Source organism: Atractosteus spatula, chromosome 16 (genome assembly GCF_055471065.1).
Source record: "Atractosteus spatula isolate fAtrSpa1 chromosome 16, fAtrSpa1.hap1, whole genome shotgun sequence".
NCBI lineage: Eukaryota > Metazoa > Chordata > Actinopteri > Semionotiformes > Lepisosteidae > Atractosteus > Atractosteus spatula.
In genome coordinates this window covers 653,900-674,794 of record NC_142721.1, presented here as the reverse complement: position 1 = coordinate 674,794, position 20,895 = coordinate 653,900, and the positions used below count along the sequence as shown (strand labels likewise).

The 20,895-nt window shown below is 40.6% G+C and overlaps 2 protein-coding genes across 5 annotated transcripts in view; both read left to right on the top strand.

The window, feature by feature from the left end:
• trpm5 (transient receptor potential cation channel, subfamily M, member 5) overlaps positions 1 to 5,441 on the top strand; it is a 31,223-nt gene extending 25,782 nt beyond the window's left edge. The window contains exons 21-26 of the mRNA XM_088934933.1: positions 618 to 786; positions 1,965 to 2,143; positions 2,540 to 2,672; positions 2,988 to 3,060; positions 4,565 to 4,655; positions 5,347 to 5,441. Of these exons, the coding sequence (XP_088791059.1) occupies positions 618 to 786; positions 1,965 to 2,143; positions 2,540 to 2,672; positions 2,988 to 3,060; positions 4,565 to 4,655; positions 5,347 to 5,441 (740 nt within the window). The remainder of the gene's footprint in view (positions 1 to 617; positions 787 to 1,964; positions 2,144 to 2,539; positions 2,673 to 2,987; positions 3,061 to 4,564; positions 4,656 to 5,346) is intronic.
• Positions 5,442 to 9,292: 3,851 nt separating this feature from the next.
• Positions 9,293 to 20,895, top strand: part of ptdss2 (phosphatidylserine synthase 2) — a 34,812-nt gene continuing 23,209 nt past the window's right edge. For 2 of the 4 annotated variants that reach the window (XM_088935137.1, XM_088935136.1), the window contains exons 1-3: positions 9,293 to 10,191; positions 14,154 to 14,255; positions 18,928 to 19,010. In XM_088935137.1, the coding sequence (XP_088791263.1) occupies positions 9,986 to 10,191; positions 14,154 to 14,255; positions 18,928 to 19,010 (391 nt within the window). In that variant the 5' untranslated portion in view covers positions 9,293 to 9,985. Of the gene's footprint in view, positions 10,192 to 11,382; positions 11,582 to 14,153; positions 14,256 to 18,927; positions 19,011 to 20,895 lie in introns of those variants that run through there. The other 2 variants (XM_088935139.1, XM_088935138.1) reach the window with 2 other exon arrangements.

Below are 20,895 nucleotides of genomic sequence, written 5' to 3'. Positions count from 1 at the left end.
TTAATTAATTTCATAGTCTTTGGAAAGCATTCGAATCCCCTCTCTTTAGACACTGTTGTGCTCTCTTGTAATTGCTGTTGTTTTATCTGGTTGCAATTTCTGAAACGACCGTCCTGCTGGCCTTTAGGACATCCTGTTGCTTGAGTCAATCAAGAACTGGTTATGGCTCAGTAATGGAGTGTTCTTTAAAAACCCATCAAGGCAACACGAGCAGCACATCCACTCTGCTTCTCCCAGTTGTTTAGTTTTTCTTAGTTTTTGCCTTCAGCGTCATTTAATGATACATTTACTCAATGCTAACAAACATAAACCACTCCAGCAATGTCAACAATACTTCCTTGGTATCATCATCACTTGCTGACCAGTCACTTCACTTGTTTGTGTTCATTTTTCATTTTTCCTTCCTTAAAATAGTTGCCTAACTTTAGATTTTTCTGTTGATCCAACCAGTGATGGTGGTGGGGTTTGAAATTGATCAGCAATGTCTTTCATTTTTCTCAGCTTTCCTTAAAGAGTGTTTAATTTTCTGCTTCCCATCTTTGACAGGCAACTACGTAAGCAGAAGGTCTAATTGGTAAAGCATTAATAATGTATTTTTTAATCCTGTTTTACCATAGCGGCTAAAATGCCTGAGCTCAATTGCACCACAGACCTGTTTGAGATCATGGAGGAAACACTGCCCCCTTGTCCAAATCTGTATGCCAACTGGCTGGTCATCCTCCTGCTGGTCATCTTCCTTTTGGTCACCAATGTGCTGCTTCTGAACCTGCTGATCGCTATGTTCAGGTAAGGATTGAGCTTTAGTGCTTTATTCACACCTATGGTCGACAACCTAACTTTCATTAAACGGTTAAAGATAGGTAGTTTTGTGTTATTTGACAAAACTGATTTGTTGGTAGTGAGACTTTGTATTTCTCATATATACAGTATGAACAGCAAATATTTACAATTCCAGCTCAGTCAGAAGTGTATATTTCTATTTATTTATTTCTATATATAAATATTTAGTAACTGTTTTCATTTTTTAATATATTTTAGTACACTATACAAACTATTAAACAATAATTATGTTCACAGTTATAAAATCTCACTGTGGGAAAAACATTTAATAGTTTTTGCAAAAAAGATGACAAGAAGCATGAACTGTTGTTTCTCACCATTTAGAATTTTTGCAAGATTTTATTTAGAAACAGTCTGTTTTTGTCTTTGTATTAATTTAAAATCTTACATCTTACTCATGAAATGAAAGCTGAGACCAAATGGGTTCTATTTTAAGCTTTTTGAGAAAACTCTGACAGCATCAACTGTTTAATTGTTTATATCTAATAAATTCAGAAACTCTTGTGCTTGCAATCAGTCTGTTAGCACTCCTTCATACCGTTAAAGTGCTATCTCTTGCATATATACAAAAGTTTTCACCAAAAATGTTTTGAGTTTTATTTTAGTATCATTCTTTTAAATGATTCAGATTTTGTAAAGGAGATTTTGAGTTACAGAACTCAAAGAAACAAAACAATATTTCAAAATATGTCTTCTACAAGAAAGGAAAGTGCTTTCCCACAAAACAATTGGCTTTTTGGCCTTATGCGAAAGCCAATTAGAAAAGATCAAAGGGATGAAGGCCATTCCTAAACTTCTGAGGGTGCAAATGTGCAAGGTACTGTATGCAACAAGATGCTCTGAACAGCATCCTTCAGAACCACTACCTCAGTATTCAGACACTTCCTTCCTGGTGAAATCTCAGTCCTTATCTAGCATGCAGAAATCAGATTTTCCGGCCAATATTCAGTGGCATTTACAGGGAAAACCTCTGCAACAACTTCCTGATCCTATAAAACTACGGTTGTGGGTGAAGTGGGTTATAATAAAATTCCTATGGTTAATATCAGATGGTTAATGTCGTCTCCCTGCCCTGAGGTAAGTGTTCTGACATGCTTGGCAAATAAAGACATTTCCTGCCGTAGCTACACCTTCCAGGTGGTGCAGGAGCACACGGACATCTTCTGGAAGTTTCAGCGCTTCAACCTGATCGTGGAGTACAGCAGCAGGCCTGCCCTGGCTCCCCCCTTCATCATCATCAGCCACATCTCCCAGGTCGTCTTCAGCATGTTCAAGAAGTCCGAGTCCAAGACGGATCCCCTAGGTCTGTCCCAGACTCTCTGCGTGCTGTTACTGCTGTACACTGAGCAAAATCAGGCACTGTAGTCTTAAAAACACTTATTCAAACATATGATTTGGATATTTCAAGGAAATCAGTATTAAATTCTGTTGGAGATGCGATTTCTTATGTCTCTGCCCATTCGGCTGTGCAGTAAGAGGGACCTCAAGTGGGTCCTGTTCTATGTATAAAGCACTTTGGGACCCTTTGATTGTAGAATGATGCACTGTATACAGTAAATGAAAGGATTATCAATTACAATTCGGGGAATCACAGTATTTTTATTCTGCTAAATACTGCACTGGGAATCCAGAATCTGCACCAGGCGCAGAATCCCAGGGATGTGGGATGGGATATTGATCCCTCTTTGCCTCCCTGCAGAAAGGGAATTACCAGAAGCTTTGGATCAGAAGCTAATGACTTGGGAGACGGTGCAAAAGGAAAATTACCTGGCCAAGCTGGAGAAACGAAAGAGGGAGAGCAGCGAGGAGAGGCTGAGAACCACAACGTCCAAGTAAGTGTGTCTTCAGACGTGTCTCCATTGCTGGAGGGCAGAGGCTGCAGAATTTTAATTGACTCTTTAGGTTACCTTTAATCATTCAAATTAAAAGTTAGCACTCTAAAACTGAAGGCAGACTCCCTGACAAATGATAAAATTGCCCCAGCACAAGTCCCCTTCAAAGAATGAAAGAAACAGCTTTTTAGTTATCGAGAGAGGATACCAGGCCTAAACCCGTACTCTCACCAACGCTGCCATGGGATCACGGAAGAACAGGCCTTCAGGGCTTCAGGTTGACACCCTGAATCAGCTGCATTTTTTTAATTATAGGGTGCAGTCCCTTCTGAAAATTGTTGGAGGTCATAAGGAGCAGGAAAAACAACTCTTAACAGTTGAGACGCAGGTAAGGAACTATTTCAATGGGGATAATAAAGGTTGATGTACAACCATCTGACAGAGAGTGCCAGTTATTTCCTAAGCAACCCCCATTCTTCCTTATAGACAGTCTACTTTATATTGAGCGGTTTTAGGGGTTTCAAGGGGATTTAACACAAATGAGACCAGCTGTTCTGATGTGATCAATAATTTACAAATACCTTGAGAATAAGGGTTAAGAGGTAACATTTAGAAAAGAGCATGATTAATCTTTACAAAAACACCACACTATAAACAACTGTCTATCATGTTGGACATTTGATTGTAGCTAAAAAGCTGTACATAAAGAAATAAAGAAAATCTAAATCTAATCATATTATTATGGTAATTAAAATGTTAAAATATGTTGAAATATGATAGGAATGGATGTTTGATTTCAATATCTTATGGAGTTCAGTTTGACGTCTCACGTGTTGTACTGTGTGTAAGCTTCTGGAGCTCAGAAACTGATGCAGTGGTGTACAAAATGTATTAAAACACCCAGCAGCTGTGTAGTTTACACTTCTTATGCTGACAAAGTTCAGGAGCTTCTGCTGAAGGTACCAGACAATCATGAAAGGAAACAGATCATTGCAGATGACTTTTTAATGCCTCCACCCCCCCAACTTTGGAGGACTTCTTTATTTTTATTTTTTTAATAATTTGTTTTGTCACTCTCTCATTTTTGTTCTTATTAGACAATAACAAAAAAAACTTACATTCACAAAAAAATAATTCAAAAACTTCCTACTAATATTCTTAACATCAAGTGCCATTCAAGTATGTATCTAATGGGCCCCAAACATTCCTATACTCATTAAGTTTCCCCTGTAAATTATATGAAATCTATTCAAATTTAATTTGTGATACAGCCTCTTTAATCCATCTTTGTATGACATTCCTGTACTGTCCACCCATTTTCGCAAATATTATTTTTTTAACAATAATACAGAGAGTCAAAAAAGTATTTTTATATTGAATTGCTATATTTCAATAGTTTGGTCAAAGCCCTAATCAAGACCAGGGTAAATGAATGAACTTGACTGGAGGACCTGGTTGAGGAGAGTGACAGCCTATCTCCTCCATCTGTAAGGACAGGGCGTCTGGATTCCTCCTCTCGTCATGGATGAGCCTGGGAGCTGCTGCGAAATCCCGAACCTTTGTTTAAAACTCCATTACAATTTCATTTGGTGTGATGATAATGGGCTCTGATTTTGTTGATGGAATTTTTTTAGTTTAAATCCCAGGTGAGGCACTGCTTCTACATGGGGAAAACCCAAGAAGAAAATGGAGAATGTGCAAACTCCATGCCAACAGAGCAAGATTCAAAACACTAGTGCTAATCAACACATAAAGCAAACAACTTTATTCCAATTGCATTAGTGTTATCCCCCAATGGGTAAATGGTTTTCGTTATGCTTTAGGCTGGATAAATGGCACACAATCTTTTGTGTGCAGATTGGCTGATGTCTAGTTTTCATCTTGTGTCCCAGGTCAAGTACTGCAGTGATGTGCTGTCCTGGATGGCCGAATGCTTTTCACAGAGCACACTCCGCTGTGACAGAAATGTCCCAAAAGACCCACGTAAGGCCTTTCTAAAAAAACAGTCTAAATGTTGCCTTTGCTCACAGACTTGAGCAAACTTGAGTGGTGTTCGTCATTTGAGAGTCCTTCTCACACAGGCCTCACCTGTTACAGCAATCGTAGAAACTGTACGAGTGCTCGCGGACAAGGTAAAGAGATCGCTTTATTAGGGGGCAGTGCTTCTGAGACTCCACTACAACCACACCAAGGGTCATGTTGCTGCCTTTATCTCTGGTCCACCAGAGCACCACTATGACAAGCTGCAAAACTTAAAAAGACTCTGTAAACATTGATAACTGTAGATCCTACTTTATAATAGCCTGCTTCACCTGGGACAGGAGTGGTTGTAAATTGCCCACAGGTGAAACAGGCTTCCTGTCTGAATGCATATCCATGTCAACCAGCACTGACTGACAGGTGAGCAGGGGTGTGGCCAGCTCCTGTGGTAATGTCAGCTAGTTCCGCAGTGCTCCAGCAAGGTCGGCAAGAGGCAACAACAAGGATATTTTAACACCACTCACCTTTCACGGTTACTTTGTGTGGTTTTGTCTCTTTCTAAAGGAAAGCAATAAGCTTTAATGCTCTTATTTCTCTCACATCTCTCACGTTGTGTTTGTGTTGTTGATTTTTTTCTTTGTCTTCAGATACATTATTGTCAGGAGAAAAGAAAATTTGAATTATTGTGTTTCAGGCTCGGCAGGGAAGTGGTCTAAGCAACAACAGAAAACAACGACAGAAGAAGGAAACAAAGACAGTAGGAAAATGGACTCGGCACAAAGCCAATGAAAACAACTCTGAGAGAACAACATCATCCACAGCTTCATCAAAACACCTTGAGCTGCAGAACAGACAGTAATGCTGCTAAAATGCAGCATATAAATGAGATTCAGTGGATGTTTTTGTCCAGTGTTTATGTGTTCAGGCATTTGTTAACTCTACAAATAATTCTAACAGCATGTGAAATAATTTCTCACAGAAACTACATTTAAACTACATTCAAGACAGATTTGTAAAATCGTAGCTGCCATGGTAATACAATGACTAGGCAGAGTTCAGATTCTCTCTCTGTCTTCTGTTTTTTGCAAAAAATATCCAAATGTGCCCTAAACGCATACATATATTGTAAAACAGAAATTTGTGGCAGAGAAAGAATTTTTGTTATTTTTTTTTGTTTCTGGTGTTTCTCTCATGTTTGTAGTTGTTTATGAATTTAAAACTAGGAGTCAAACTGTTAGTTGTACATGAAAGGTATTTCAAATGAACACCTATATCTTGTTACACCACCTTACACATTCACATTAGCAGTCTTTACTGATGTCTCAATGTTGTAAAACAAAAATAAAACAATACTAAATAGAAAACCAGTGGTAAGTTAAAGAGCTCATTTCAAATGTTTAGCATTTTTATACTTTTGATTTACACTGTTTTTCTGTTTAGCATGAAACAGGAGGTCGACATGTCAAGCACAGCTCTGGCATAGACCTCCTGTGTGTCAGCTTGAGCAACTTGTGTAAACAAACATCTGTTCATACTTCAGAAGAAAGCAGCTGCAAAACAGCAGATTCATATTTGTCAGCTGACACAGTCTTTGTTTTTTTAATGATCTTGTTTTCTTTAGATGGAACTTACAGTGGTTAATATTTGAAGAAATAACAGGCAAATTAAGATTAAGACCTTTCACCTTAGATATATTGCCCGCATTAAGCAATTTTGATCGATGTCCGATGCTGTGCCTGATCCCTGCATTTATAACGTTAAGGCTTGATTTCTCCAACTCTTCACCCTATGGGCTCCCTAACGCTCTTCTCAACAAGTTGCAATATGTCCAAAACTCTGCAGATAGGCTGCTTACTCACACCAGACCCTGGCAGCACATCACTCCTACACTAAAGTCTCTACATTGGTTGCCTATAAAGTCTCGTATTCAATACAAGATCTTGTTGCTGAGTCTCAAGGCTCTGAACACTCTGGCTCCATCACACATCTCTGAACTCCTCCATGTTTCACTCCCCTGTCGGCTCCGTTCAGTAGAAGCTGGACCTCTGCTCACCGTAGGCAGGACTAAATCACTTTTGGTGACCCTGCCTTGTCTGCAAAATTCAGGGCCTGATGCAGACTGTTAAAGAGGTGGCACAACTTACCTTCACTACTTTTGAAGTTATGTTCATTTCTGTGTGACACTGCTCTGTGTGGGTCCCTATTATACTGTAGGACAGCCAAAGAAGCTGAGACAATTAGGTTTTTTTATTTGATCAAAATACATAAAAAACAGTTTAGTTTTGATTGGAATAATTTCTCACCATGTTTTTTAAACTTTTAATGTGTCTCAAAAGACATTGAGTGCTTATTAGTATTTTTTTATTGTATTTTATTGCGTTTGGGAAAATAAAATGTTCTCCAAAAAAACAAACAAACTAGTGGGAACAGGCTTTTCTGATTGTTCTGTTAAATTAGAACTGACTTGGCTTAAATTATTGGAATAAATATACCTTTTGGTGCAAAGCATGAAACATTTTTATCTAGTTTTGGTGTTGTCATAACAAATGGAACACAACATGAAATGCAATTAAAACAGATGTATTAATTTCAAGATGTTTCAAATAATATTGATTATGCTTTTTACATCTTAATCCTTCTTCTATACTATCTGAGATCAATCATTTGTCTGACTTTTGTTAGGTTTGGTACTTCACAAACCTAAGCCTATAGCTAGATGAACATTCATTCATAAATGAGTCCTTCAGCAACGATGACTCCCGTTTCTAGAACTGGGCTGATTGAAGCTGAGTGAGGGTGTTACGGACATTCCTGACTTAATTGAGCCAATTCATTTAATAATTTGTTCAAATGTTCAAAACTCAAATGTTTCCCAGATGCATTTTAAAGTCTTTTTAAAATGATACAGTACATCCCTGCAGTACAGGAATGGTACAGTGGCTGGGGGCGTCTGAGTTTTCCTTTATGAGATTAGTTGTAATAAGCATAAATGTAACAGAAAACATTAATGTTTCAAAAGCTGTAGCTATTATATGTGTATAGAACGAGAAAAGAGAAAATTGTCATGTTGTGGAAGTTTGTGTGTTCTCTTTTCTTTGTGTGAGACAGGTTCAAGAGAAAAACGTTTTGGTTTGTCCAAAACCCTTGCAGGAAAACAGGAAAGCATGCTCGAGGGTCTGAGAGAATAGATCAAGTTACAGAATTGAGGTCATTCGAGCACATCTTTGCTAGTTTCGTTTGTAAGGAACCTATCGGTAGGTTGATTGAGAATTTCACTGAACTGTTTTGGAAAAAACAGATGCAGTTCCACATGCAATTACGTGGCTGAGAGATGTATCCCAAGATACACAACACTTTCTTTCTGAAAAGAGCTATTACCATTTTCACCAACTGTAGACACGCTTTTGATTTTTTTAAAGTTTCTTCTTCAAATCAGAATACATAATCCCATCATATTTTTTAACCGCAAAAGGATTAATATTAATACATTAAAAACATATTTTTAAAGAAACTACAGTGGAGCATGTTAGAGATGCATGAAGGATAATTGAATAATTCTAATAATAAGAATAATTAATATATTGTCATATTTGTATATTTTCATTGCTGTAACAGAACCAGAGCTTTATAGAGCACGTTAAAGACGTTTTCACAATCACGTGTGCGTCTGTCTTTAAGAAACAAAGTTTTTTTAAAAAAATTGTATTAAACGTATAAAAAATTTATAAATACAACTACAGAGGATCAGAAACAGGTTCAAGAGAAAAAAACACAAACAGAAAAAAACATTTAACTGTCAGAGGTAATGAAGTAAATTATGTGATAAAATTGTATTTTTTACATATATCATGTTTTCCTTGCTTTATTATTTCTCAAATGTTTTATAGAATTTAAATAGTGTTTCAGCTCCACCTCAAAAGCACTAAAAGGGGAGTATTATTAGACCATTTTGATTTATGAATGTGAAATTTACCCAGAATGACTAATAAATTTACTATAAATAAATGCTCTTTTTCCAAATTTTCTATTAAACAGTACAATAAAATATAAAAATCCTTAAATCTAAAGAACACCTTTAACTGCCTGCAAACAAAACTCTGCAAGTCCGCCCAAAACAACTTCACAAACCGACACCTCACAAATAAATAACTGCACCAAAGATTCCCTTTCAGCCCCACAAAAAACACACAGCTCATCCTGCTCATGCTTAAAGTTAGAGAGCACTAATTTAACTGGATAAAACTTATGAACAATTTTAAACGATATCTCTTGAACTTTATTTGTAATACAATATCTATCCGGAGTTGTCCAAACTATCTTCCAGTTTATATTTTCAAACATTGCATTCCATAAAGATAAACAAGGAGGGATAAGATGGGGTTTACAAAGATTACTTAGATGAGTATTGTTACATTTCTTATCCTTTATTTTAAGAAACGAAGTACCTCCGCTCTAATGATATGATAATGTATCCAGCCAATGACAGAGGCGCTCAGCTGCTCTCCGGCACGTGCAGAGGGCGGTCTTCTCACAATGGGCTGATCGCACAGTTTTGTGACGCAAGAGGCCTGAATTCCCTGTAGGAAGTGACAACACTAAGCAGGTCAACAGTGGTCTGTGTGTGTGCGCGCCTGCGTTTCAAGAAGAGCTGGAAAAACAGGCTGCGCAGGTTCCTCTGAACAGCAGCGTGGATAGTTTAAGAACAAACGCGTTTTAAGGGAATAGTATCGATTGTTTGCATGCTGATTTCCTGAAAACGTGACGGAGACCCAGCTCAATTATACAACATCGCGATTCTCTGACCGACGCGACTGCTCCTGAAGGAACAACCACGCGATTTCACAGGGGTTAGCGTTACTGGCATGTGTCTACAGAGGCGATGCAACTTTCCTCTCCCTTTTCTGTAGCTGTCGGAAACAAACCCAGGTAGCTTCGCTGTTTAAAGGCTATTGCGACAGCTCGGTTTGCGTGGAGGAGTCCGTCAGGTGGAGCACAGGAATAAAACTGAAGACGTCCCTCACGGTAGACCAGTGCTGGAGTGACTTCGGAGTACACTGAACGCAATTTAAAACGCAAGCAAAAGCTGAAATAGTCGGTTTACTTTGAACACACACTGCAAGTTCATCAAGGAGCAACACAGAGGGCAAAACCGTGCAACGTGAAAGGTTTTCCTAACCGAATTGCACACATGATGGTTTCTCGTACTTCGCCTGCAAAACCCACTATGTCTGCACGCGGAGTCGTATAAGTCCACACAGCCTTCGATTCCGGTTGAAAACAGCGGCAACGCTTCTGGTACAAGAACCTGGACTGTGGAGCAATAGGAATTAAGCATGACCAAACCCGAGAGGAAAAGCAGCGTGTCTGCGCCGAGACCGTCTGCCGATGACCAGGTCAACGGTACAATGGACGCCGTGGTGCCCACTGGCGCCCCTGACCTCGTAAAACCTAAAACGTCCAAGCATTTATCTAGGGAGAACAGCTTTCGAAGGACAACGGAGTCTGAGGTGTTTGATGATGGAACCAACACCTTTTTCTGGTGAGTTGGTAACGCTGTGGCTTTGAATGTGTGTTTTTTTTGGTGTTTTAATGTAAACCCTTACGGATGGCATATGGTCTTTATCAGGGAAGGGTGTGTTGTGTTTCTTTGTGCTAGATTATGTTATTTTGTCAATTAAGACCTGTCCAGGCTGTTCAGTTATTTCTACATTGAACTTATGTCGTCAGGGATCTGGCGTAGTGGCATTTCTGCAGTAACATCCGGTCAGCACGACTGTGTAGCGAAGACTGAATATCGCTGTGCTATAAAAATATAGATAGAAATATCGCTGCGACTGTAGGTACTATAATTGGTGTATTTTTACGGAGTGTGATGGCATGACATCTTCTCAAGGTTATTAAAAAATACATATCGCTCTGTAGTCTTAAAGCTCTGTAGTTGAGTGTCTTTGCGCTGTTCCTCTTTTGCGTGATTAATTTGCGTGGAGAAAGACTTACTTCAGATTGCTTCTTAAAAAGTACACCCAATAGCGTGGTTCCAGCGTCTTGTGCGTCGGCTCTAATCATCACTGAAAAGCCAATAAACCTACAAGTCATCTCTTTCATGTGCTGTCGTTGGTTATGTCAGCTGGTGTCACATTGTGCAACGTAACTGCGCTTCCAAGGGAGATGAAATTATAATTCTCTTTTGCCTCAGTAAAGCATTCTTCCTTAAGCAGCTACTGAGTAAAAATCACCTGACAGCATCACATATTCGGGCTTGATTCATTTTTGTCAGACCCCTTTTTAAAAGCCTGTTTTTTTTTTTACAGATGGGATATGATGATAGAAATAAGCAAATAGTCCAGTTTATACGGTGGGGGGCTGGATGAGGAAATCATTTTGATCTAGCTTCACTATTAAGGTCTTATTCTTAATATTTAAGTGAAGAGTGTTTTCGGCGTTTGGCTCTATTCTCATCTGTTCTGCAGTTGGGAGGTCGAATGTAGGGGGGCAAACTCACCAAACTATTAGGCTGCAATCCTTTTGGGGTCTGTACTGTATATCCCCCAGTGTGCTTCTTCAGCAAAGTGTCCTGAGATCCTTAAAGACTTTAAGCCAGATAATAATGAGGCGGCTGAAGGACAGGGCCTTATTCACACACAGAAGGTCCTCCCACATCTGACAGCCCCATAAACACAGCCCCCTCCTCCCCCTGAGCTACTTACACACCTATAAGCACACACTTCCCACACTCTCCTCATGCTGTTGGTCAAGGTGGATGTAAGCCCGGACAAACCTTGGGTTCGGTCTTTTTGCTATGATAGACGACACATCAAGGGTGTGCGTGAGCCTCCCAGAGGTGACCAGGGCCCCAGCAGGCGTGCTTTATGTGGGCTGTAGCAAAAAGTATCCATGCTTCAGCTGCCAGAAGAGAGTTGGGCTTTCAGGTACGTTTGTTTGGAAAGGTGCTCTGCAAAGTAGGTGCGTTTTGCAGTTGTGGACATTTTCCCAGGTTTTCCAAAGAACTGTAGTACTTCCTCAAAACAGACGTCTGGCCTGTGAATTTTCTTTTAAGAAATGTTAATTTTTGGCATGACGGTTGCAGAAACATATAAGCTAGCAGCAGTACCTTGAAGGTGTGGTCCTTGAGAATGTTGTTTCTGGTGTAAGAGAAGCCTGTTGGCATGGAGCTGTAGAACTACTTGCAGAACGGGTTATGAGCAAAAAGGGCAAAACATCTCTTGTCCTTCTTGACTTAAAGCATGCGGTAGGTCATGTTTTGACATGCGCTTCAGTTGCCTTAGAAATGCCTTTCACTCTGTTGGATGATTTTATCTGCCATAGATCTTTAGGAATGTCTTGAGACAGGTGTGATGGAGATTTCCAAGTATGGCAAAAATGACTCATCCTTTTATTGGACACTGTGTGGGCATTTTGAGGTTTGGGGTTTGCAGTATCTGGTATTTTTTAGCCACTAATAGCTTTAAATGGGGAAAGAAAGCTATACATTTTTCTCCTATAAAAGTAGAGCAGTGGAAAGTTTTGACACCATCAAGATTTAGAGGTCATGGTTAAAGGTCATCCTCGTTTGAAGTCATCACAGAAGTTTTATTTACACCAGTGAATTTATTGATTGTGTATCATTCATTAATCAAGTCAACTTAAATTCTTAATTTTTTGATTTGATTGTTTCACATAAATGGTGCTCCTCAGGTAAATTGATTCCAGCGTCACCAAACCCTTTCTAGTCCACCTTCCCAGTCTACACTTTGAAACTTGAGGTGTGGTGTGCTCTGAGTGTGGTGCTTGGCTGTCCCAGTCTGTTACTGCGGCACTCCAGGCAGCGGTGTGGAGTCAAGGTTAGTGCTGCAGATTCTGCACAAGAGGGTTGTGAGCTTGATTCCCAGCTGGGACACAGCTATTGTAACTGTGAGCAGATTGGAATAGGTTGTTCGAGTGGAATGCCCTGCTGAATTAATGAGTCTCCAACTTGGCATTATAAATTAGAATGTGTTCTTAATTGCTTTACTTGTTAAAATAAGGGATGAAGTAATGAAGTGAAAGAAAGTTCTGCAGATTGTGTTCTTTGCTTTATTTTTCACATTTCAGTGTAGCTGTGCTAATGATTTCCTGCCATCTCTATCGATTTTGTCTTTTCTTGTTGGAAAGTTGGCCAATCCCAATTTACAGGCACCTATGTTCTTGTTGGTGCTCTTAACTGAGAAATGTCCACGTTTTCCTTTGTTGTTGAGCTTGTGAAATATACCAAAGATATCTAACGAGGTTTGGGATAGGAGTTTAAGTGTTCTGGTCATTATAAGACACAATTTTGATAAAATGTTTGTTGTGAGATTAGCTAGGTTTTGTTTTCCAATGTGTCGTTTGACCATGGCCATGTAACAAAGAGAACGTCTGAAACAAAAGAGGGACAATTGTTCACAGTATCGTTCTGCGTTGTTTATTCAGGGATTTAAATAGAACTCCTGTTGCTTGTGATTTGAGCCATTTTATTTGTTTTATGCGGTCCAAGGTCTTGTGTATGAGCCAGTACTAAGCGTTGTAGATTTCATGCTTGTTACCTTAAACTGAGGAACATATACATGGAGAAGATGTGGATGTTTCTACATTTGCTGTGTCTTCTGGAAAGGATTGTAATTCCTGTGATGCCACAGCAGTAGTAAATGGTGGAATGTATTTCCGCTCAAGTTAATTCAAGAAGTCAAGCACACCATTTTTTGCGGATGGAGAGAATTCACATCATTATGTTTAATCCAGTTCAGTCTTGGTGGCTATTTTCTCTAGATCTGAACTCCTTTAACTTAATTTGTAGTAAAAAAACCTCCTTATTTTCTATATACAGTATATTAAATAATGTCTGTATTTCGTTATCTGTATTAAATACTTTTCTCTTTTGACCATATACTGTACTTCCGTTTATGCAACATCAGATTTTTACTAGGACTGTCCCTCTTAATGCCCAAAATGGGTCAGGCAGCTATTTGCTCCCTGTGTCACGGCCATTGTCCGGCTGTTCAGGCCATGGCTCATTTGAGATAATGACGTCCATGGAGATGGGTCTTTTCCCGTCTTGGGTCTGCACTCTTGCAAAAACAAAAAATGGCAAGAAATGGAGATGTTACCTTCATTAACGTTCTTGACCTGCGAGGTGGGCAGTTTGATGTTATTGTTTTGCTACACACAATGTCACTGCTCAGTGAAAAGAAATTCCAGCTTTTCTGTACCTAAGCTCCAATGAGCAATATCTCCCACGCTGCTTTTTCAATAATAATAATAAAATAACAGAAACGGTGTGTCACCTTTATCTGCTGTAACTAGGGATGGTGTTACTGTGCAAACAGCTGCCTGTTAGATTCAAGGGAAGTAGAGATTTTTTTCGCTGAACTTGGAGAGTCTGTTAGCGAGACCAATACAAACACCATTGTTTCAGGAGCCCACCTGCTTTTCAGCTGTTTGTGTGACTATGTGCCTGAAGCGTTTTCCCTTGTTTCATCCCTACAGGAGGGCTCATACCTTAACAGTCCTGTTCATCCTGACATGCGCGCTGGGGTATGTGACACTGCTTGAAGAGACTCCTCAGGACACGGCCTACAACACAAAGAGGTGAGGAAAACGGTAGAGGAGCAGAAGCTTAACTGCCTGCTCTGGCTTGGTAGCAGAGGCTGCAGACCTAGTGCATGTCACGAGATGACAGTACAACAACTGTCCTGGACAAAGAATACTCTGTGTTCCTCGCACAAGCCTGTGTGATTGGCACTGATTTTTATGTTTAAATTTTTTTTTTTGCTCATTGGAAGCTTTTTTTGAGTCTGCTTAGTAAGCTGCTGTAGTAATTTTGAATGCCTGTGTGGGTGTGTGTTGGGGAGGCGAGGTGGTGATTCATGTGGATACCTTGAAAAGAGAAAGATGTTTGATGAGGCTCTTGGATGAGTAATAGCTCTGCTGAATGGGCAAAACGGGCCACATGTCCTCTGGTCAATTGCAGTTTTTTATTTTGGTCTTGGGCTTGTGTAGTGTTCAGCATTTCAGGATTTGTTATTTATTGAACTCTGGAGACCAGCGTTATCTGCCAATTCTAGAAATAAAATTCAAACTTCTATGGTTTGCAAAACCCTCTTGCATGAACTAGATTCAAATTTAATACCTTTCATGTTTTCTTGCTAGAATATTAAATTCTTCACAATCTGCTATGTCCCTGGAAGAATTAACCTGATGGCTTAAAATGACATTGTGCTATTGTGTTGATATCGAAATGCAGTGCTTTTATTTTTAGGGCACGGCGAGTCGAACTTGTGCTGGAGGCAGTCGGGTTTTCTATGAAATGTTACAAAATCCTGAATATGATTACTGGGATACTGTGAGAAATGTTCAAATTGAAACTATTTTCTTGTTGCCTTTAAGTGCCCAATTCTCTGAACTGTGTTTTTTTAAGACTAACTCACTAATTTCGGATAAAGGAGTGTTTTGCAGGAGCTCAGTTGTACAACTTCATGAGGATATGAGAAATGATAATGGCAGTAGTTAAGAAAACTTGTATTTTTCCTGTTGCTACAGGCAACTTTGCTACTTCTTATTGTATCGTGTGTTTACCCCTCCTCCCATGTGTATTCCAATTTAGCTTTATTGTTACTGTGGATTTGTCTAAGAATTGTGCACTGAGATAATGCTAAAGTTTAAGCTCTAGGGGACCTGTCAGTGAAGTATAACTATATTATATCTGCATATGCAAAGTCTATTATTAAGTGCAGAAGACCAAAGAAAAAAATAGAAGGCATACGTTATTTTTAAAGAATGAGGTTGACCTATTTTTCAGTGCAAAAGAATAACTGCACATAGTTTCTGCTCAAGAAAAATGCAATCAATAAATTGTCAAAATCAGTCACTGTTAATCAAATAAAAGTAAATCAAAACAAAGGTATAGTTCCTTAGCATAACCAAAACAAACCACACTGAATTCTCAGCATCCAGGCTTTCCCAGATGCAACAGGGATAACAGGTGTAGCTTGATGGAACGTTTTCGTGACGCACTCTGAGGAAATTGGATGTGGCACCGAGTCACTTGTGGCATTTTCACTTCCATTCTTTTCCTGTTGATAAAGACAGCAGGTCCTTGGATGAAGACTTTGAGAACTTCCTTCCTTTTTCAAACCAGGGCCACAGCTTCCCGGCCTCCCTGTCTGACTTATTAAAAGACCTTCCGCAAAATTAACCCTGAGTTTCTAGTGAGTTGGTGCTGTTTTAGAAGTTTTCCAGATTTGTGGTAAACAAACTGGGTGATGGTGTTTCTGGGCTGATGTTTTTAGATGTTTAGTCTCAAATCGCATCTAGGCTTATATGAGTCAGTTTTTCTGAAAGTAGAGAAGTCACTTGTTTTTGTCAAGTCTACTTGCTTTGTTCTGTACCAAGCACAGCGTTTATGATAATTCACTAATAATGCAGTGTCCACTGTCCCTGAAAGTGCTTTTGTCACCAAAGGACGATCTCCTCAGGGGAAGTCCGTTTTTCAGCCTGGGCTCCATCCTGCCAGTTTTGTCTTGTTATTGGAGGCCATGCTTTGCTTTTTTCTGATCGTTGGCCTGATATGTTCATGAACTCTAAACCATACCAGGATCTAGAGGAAAATGTTGGACCATATGTCTGACAGCTCAAGCTGAACCAAAAGGGTGTCTGATTTTTAAAAAAATTAACATATGTTATTTGTCACATGGGGTTTGTTTTACCTACTATCAGGTGTCCGTGAGGACTAGGTGAAGATAAAATATCTAGATGTGTTAAACAATAAAATCTTAAGAGGGTGCACTTTCTTTTTTTAACACATCGTACCCACCCAATTTGGAATCTTCAAATTAAAAAAAAAAAAAAAGCTTGGCTCTCTGGCAGCAATGTCAACATGCTCTTCTGACACCCACCTACAGCGCCACTCATCTTGTGGCATGTCTCTCTGTGATCTCTCCATGGACATCTAATCCCAACCCTACCTTGGTGGCTCACTGCCGGCCATTTTTTTTAATGTCAGGCTGCAGCACGCAACAGGTCCTTCACCCCTGCGGGGATGCTTGATGTAACAGTGCAGTTCTGTGTCATTTTGAGATATGGTTTATTACAAAAGGCCTTCCAGAGAGCAGAAATCAACTCTGAAGATATGGGGACATTTCTACATGCTGTTGTACCTCATATACAGCACAAACAGCCTCCTAAAATGCAGAAGACATGTTAAGAAAAAGACCTATATGGATATGTCTGGAAACTGCAGAAGTGCACCCGTCAGGTCTTCCTCAGCTTAAATACAGACCTGTGGCTACCTGTTGGGTGCTCTTTAACACAGAAGAGTTAAGTCTAACTGAATTCTGCAACCCCCTTATTGAGTGTAATCTTTCTCGGTGGGAGAGGTCACTGTTCAGCAATTACGCAAAGGTTACATGTCGGAGAAGTGAAGGAATTGGCTTGTAAAAGATCACATTCAGACACCTGCTGCTCCATTACTTTTTCATAGCTCTTGCTCTGCTGGAGGGAGAAGCCCCATTGATGAAACAAGGCTGCTTAGGATCCTTCACTTTGAACCGTGACTCATGTGTATCACTGGAACGGTTTGAACCTCCAGATTCGAATGACAGCAGACACACTCAAATGCCTGTCAGCAGGCTGTTATCCATACGTAACATACAAAGACTAGGGGTTAATCTCTCAGTAGTCAACAGGAGCTGCTGAGACATCGCTTATGCCAGGAGGACACTCTGTGATGTCTAAGTGATGTCTCAGCAGCTCCTGTTGCAAACAGGCTCAGGAATTCACTCTGGGTGGCACACAGTGAGTAAGAGCCCAAACTGGAGCTCAGCAAAGAATCTCTTTTCCCCCGACCATTGGATCATGTAGCCTGTGATATAATAAATATAGCTGTCCACGCTTCAGGTGATTTTTCAGCTACAAAGTGCAGTTCCATCACTGCAACTGGTCAGGTCGTTGAAAAGATTGGAAAGGTGAGGATAGCTCGCTCACATTTATGGCAAGAGAACAGGTTACGCTGTTTTTATGGGAAATGGAAAAAGACACGTTGGTGCTCTGTCTCAGAGGACCAGGAGTGGTGGGAGGAGGGAATCCAGGGAAGGTGTGTGCTGTTCGAGGAAAGAGGCTCTGAAAAGAGACCGAGTGGAAAGTGATCTGGGCCTGTGTGCTGCTGTGCTTCAAAGACAGTCAGGCTGAATATTAGTAGGACGTTTCTGAATTATTTTTTTTTTCTTTTGTGGATGTTAGATTTTTTTTTGTTATTGTTTAATAAGAACAAAAATGAGAGAGTGGAAAAAAATAAAATAAAGAAGTCCTCTTAAGTTTGGGGGCTGGAGGTGGGTTTAAAAAAAAGACAATCAGGCTGAAGCAGGCGGCTAGCCTTTTTTGTTTTTGTTGTATGTCAGTCACCATATAATACACACTGTTCAATAGCAGAAACCCTTCTGTGTGGTAGCGAAGCCTCATTTAAATCAGCCTGGTAATGAAAAAGACAAGTTTCATCCTTGCCCTTCGCTGATTAGGATGTTGTGGTGAGACTGCAAACCAGACCATTAATTCTCAAGGAAATCACCATAACGGGCAAAGTGAATCCGTGATGCCTTCCCACTATTTTTCTGCTCCATACACTGTCAGACCCAGCAGTGCTTGGGGATCAAGGGGTCTTTCAGTGAATATGAAAAGCAGTCGAGACCACTTTGAGTGCCCATTCAGCAAACACACTGAGCCCTATTGCCCACACTTTGCCGGTTTGAGGCTGACTGTGACCAGGTGGCACTGGGACACGACTGGCAGAGTCTGGCTGGGTGACGGGAGGCATTAGCCAGTCCAGGGCCCTGTGAACGAGCCAACATGACTTCAAGTGGAGAGATTGGCGAGAGTGGCACTTCTCCTCCACCTTTCTCATCCGGGCACCATAGTGTGTCAAAAGATGAATGGCTCTGGCAGACGGGCGTGTCAGAGGAGCCTGTCTGCGGGCCCCTTCTCCCACAGCGGTGTAGGGGGTGTCGTCAGAAAGTAACGCTGGTGGTACTAAGGTGATTCCAAATGTTCAGATAAGGAAAGAGAGTTCTTTAGTGAAATAGAAGGTGGATGTTTTGGCTCACATTGCTTTATTTTTTATAAAGCATGTTTTTTATGTTTCCTTTTGTTTTATGTTATATTAGAAAATATTTTTTATTGTTCCATGAATTCTAATAGCAAGGTGTAATCATCGCAACAGTTCTTCCCTAATGCTGAGCCTTCGCTCATATTGTCTGGTTTTGTTTTCTAGGGGCATTGTGGCCAGCATCTTGGTGTTCTTGTGCTTTGGCGTGACGCAGGCTAAAGACGGGCCTTTCTCCAGGCCCCACCCAGGTAACGTTCCCCAGTGAGCTCAAATATCAATGTGTTGATTTTTTTTGTGTGATACTCAGGGTAAAACATTCATGATGTGACAGAAAAAGAGGTCTTGGAGGGACCTTTGCTGCATCTGCTTTCCCTCGCCTTTTACAAATTTTCCAGCATCTCCTTTTACGCTGTCAGCCGTACGTCATGGCGGTGTACAGTATCTTAATTTAGCTATCGGTAATTCACTGCAATGTCACTGGGTGGGAAATCTTCTGTTGACTGTGCTGTGTTTAATATGCCTCATGCAGGGTATGATGGTTAGTTTGCGCAGCTTCTACTCCCCATTCAGGAGGCACTTCTTCATGCAAAGGGTTGTGGGAGTTTTGAACAAGATACCCAGCCATGTTGTTGAAGCCAAAATCCTGGATTCCTTCAAAAAATGGCCGGGTGTACCTTGGGTCCTTGGAACAGTGGGTGCATCAGTTCACCTACGGTCTACTGAATGGGCTGGTGGGGCCGAAGCCTTGGTCATTTGTGATCACATGTTTGTGCTAAGAGAAGGAATCGCACAGCAGTAGTGTGAAACAGGCTGTGGATCAAAAACATGGTGGTTCCAACCCAAGTCCAGTAGAAGAGCTCTGGGCTTCCCTCCAGGGGGTGTGAAGTGTGAGCTCACCACCCTGCCACCTTACATTTTAGGGTAGTTTCTTTGGCTGGCCATGAAAATGTCTGTATTGGTACATTCAACTGCACAGTACTGCCTTACCCCTGGCATTTAGAAGTTCCATTGGCAATGTCTACCAGCTTTATAGGTCATTGAGAGTTGGTTTACCTTCATAAATACGGGCTTTGCTCCTTTGTTTTTTGTCGGCTGCTCTTTGTTTGTTTGCTGAAAGAAGGCCTGTGATGTGTAACTCCCACAGACAGTGCACAGGGACTGGACTGAGCGAGCCCTGTGGATCCTTCCAGAGCTCAGCCTCTTGGAGTTCATGTGAAGTGGCACGCTTTGTCCCCCAGGTCACGTTGATGAGGCGGTCTAATGGGGCTGCTGAAAGCAGAACAGAAGCTTCATTTAAGGGGGGTAAAGTCTTATGGTAACCTGTCCTGCTGGGGAGTCGTGCTCTTCGTTGTGGAAATACTGAATCCTGTCTTTGTGGTGTGAGGACCGCTTGTGACCTGCTTTGTGCAGTTGGGCAAATCATGTGGAAGTAATCTGAGTATAATTAGGCTGTCTACTTGTTGCTGGAGAGACAAAAGGAAGACTTGGTTCTCAGTGCATAAGTGCAATAATGGCCCATTGATTTTTGCTTTTTAAAAATAAAAAAAACATCTATAGGAAGCCATTATCTGCTTTAGAGCCACAAGGATGTACAGAACACATGCATAATTTAACTACCTTAATTTGCCATAACTATTGTCAAAAATAACAATGGTGGCACTTTCTGATTTAGACTAGGCTAATGATTAACCCATGATTGAGAAATTCACATTTCTGTAGATCTCTAGAGCACAGTTCAGTGTTAAACATTCTCGAGCATGTGTGAAAAGCGCACCGCATGAGCCTTTCCTTTATTTGTGATAAAGCATGTAGCTGTGGAATGTGGCGTGCTGCTTGTGTTGTGCCTTGTGAAGAAAAGGGAGAGGTGAGCTCGGACACTGTCTCATGCTGGTGTCACAGAGGTCGTTATTCAAAAGGCAGTATAATGGCAGTGACCTCTACAGAGGCACACAAAGTGCATGCTCCTAGCGCCATGCAGACGCGTGTTTCGTGATAAACCTGCTGTCAGAACTCTGTTGCGCAGCAGAGGCTGTTGATAATAGGAGTGGGCAGTGTGACCCAGCTGCACTTGGAACAAGCTGGAGAACTTCTAACATTCCTTCTCGTTTCCCCCACACTTTGTCATAACGTCCA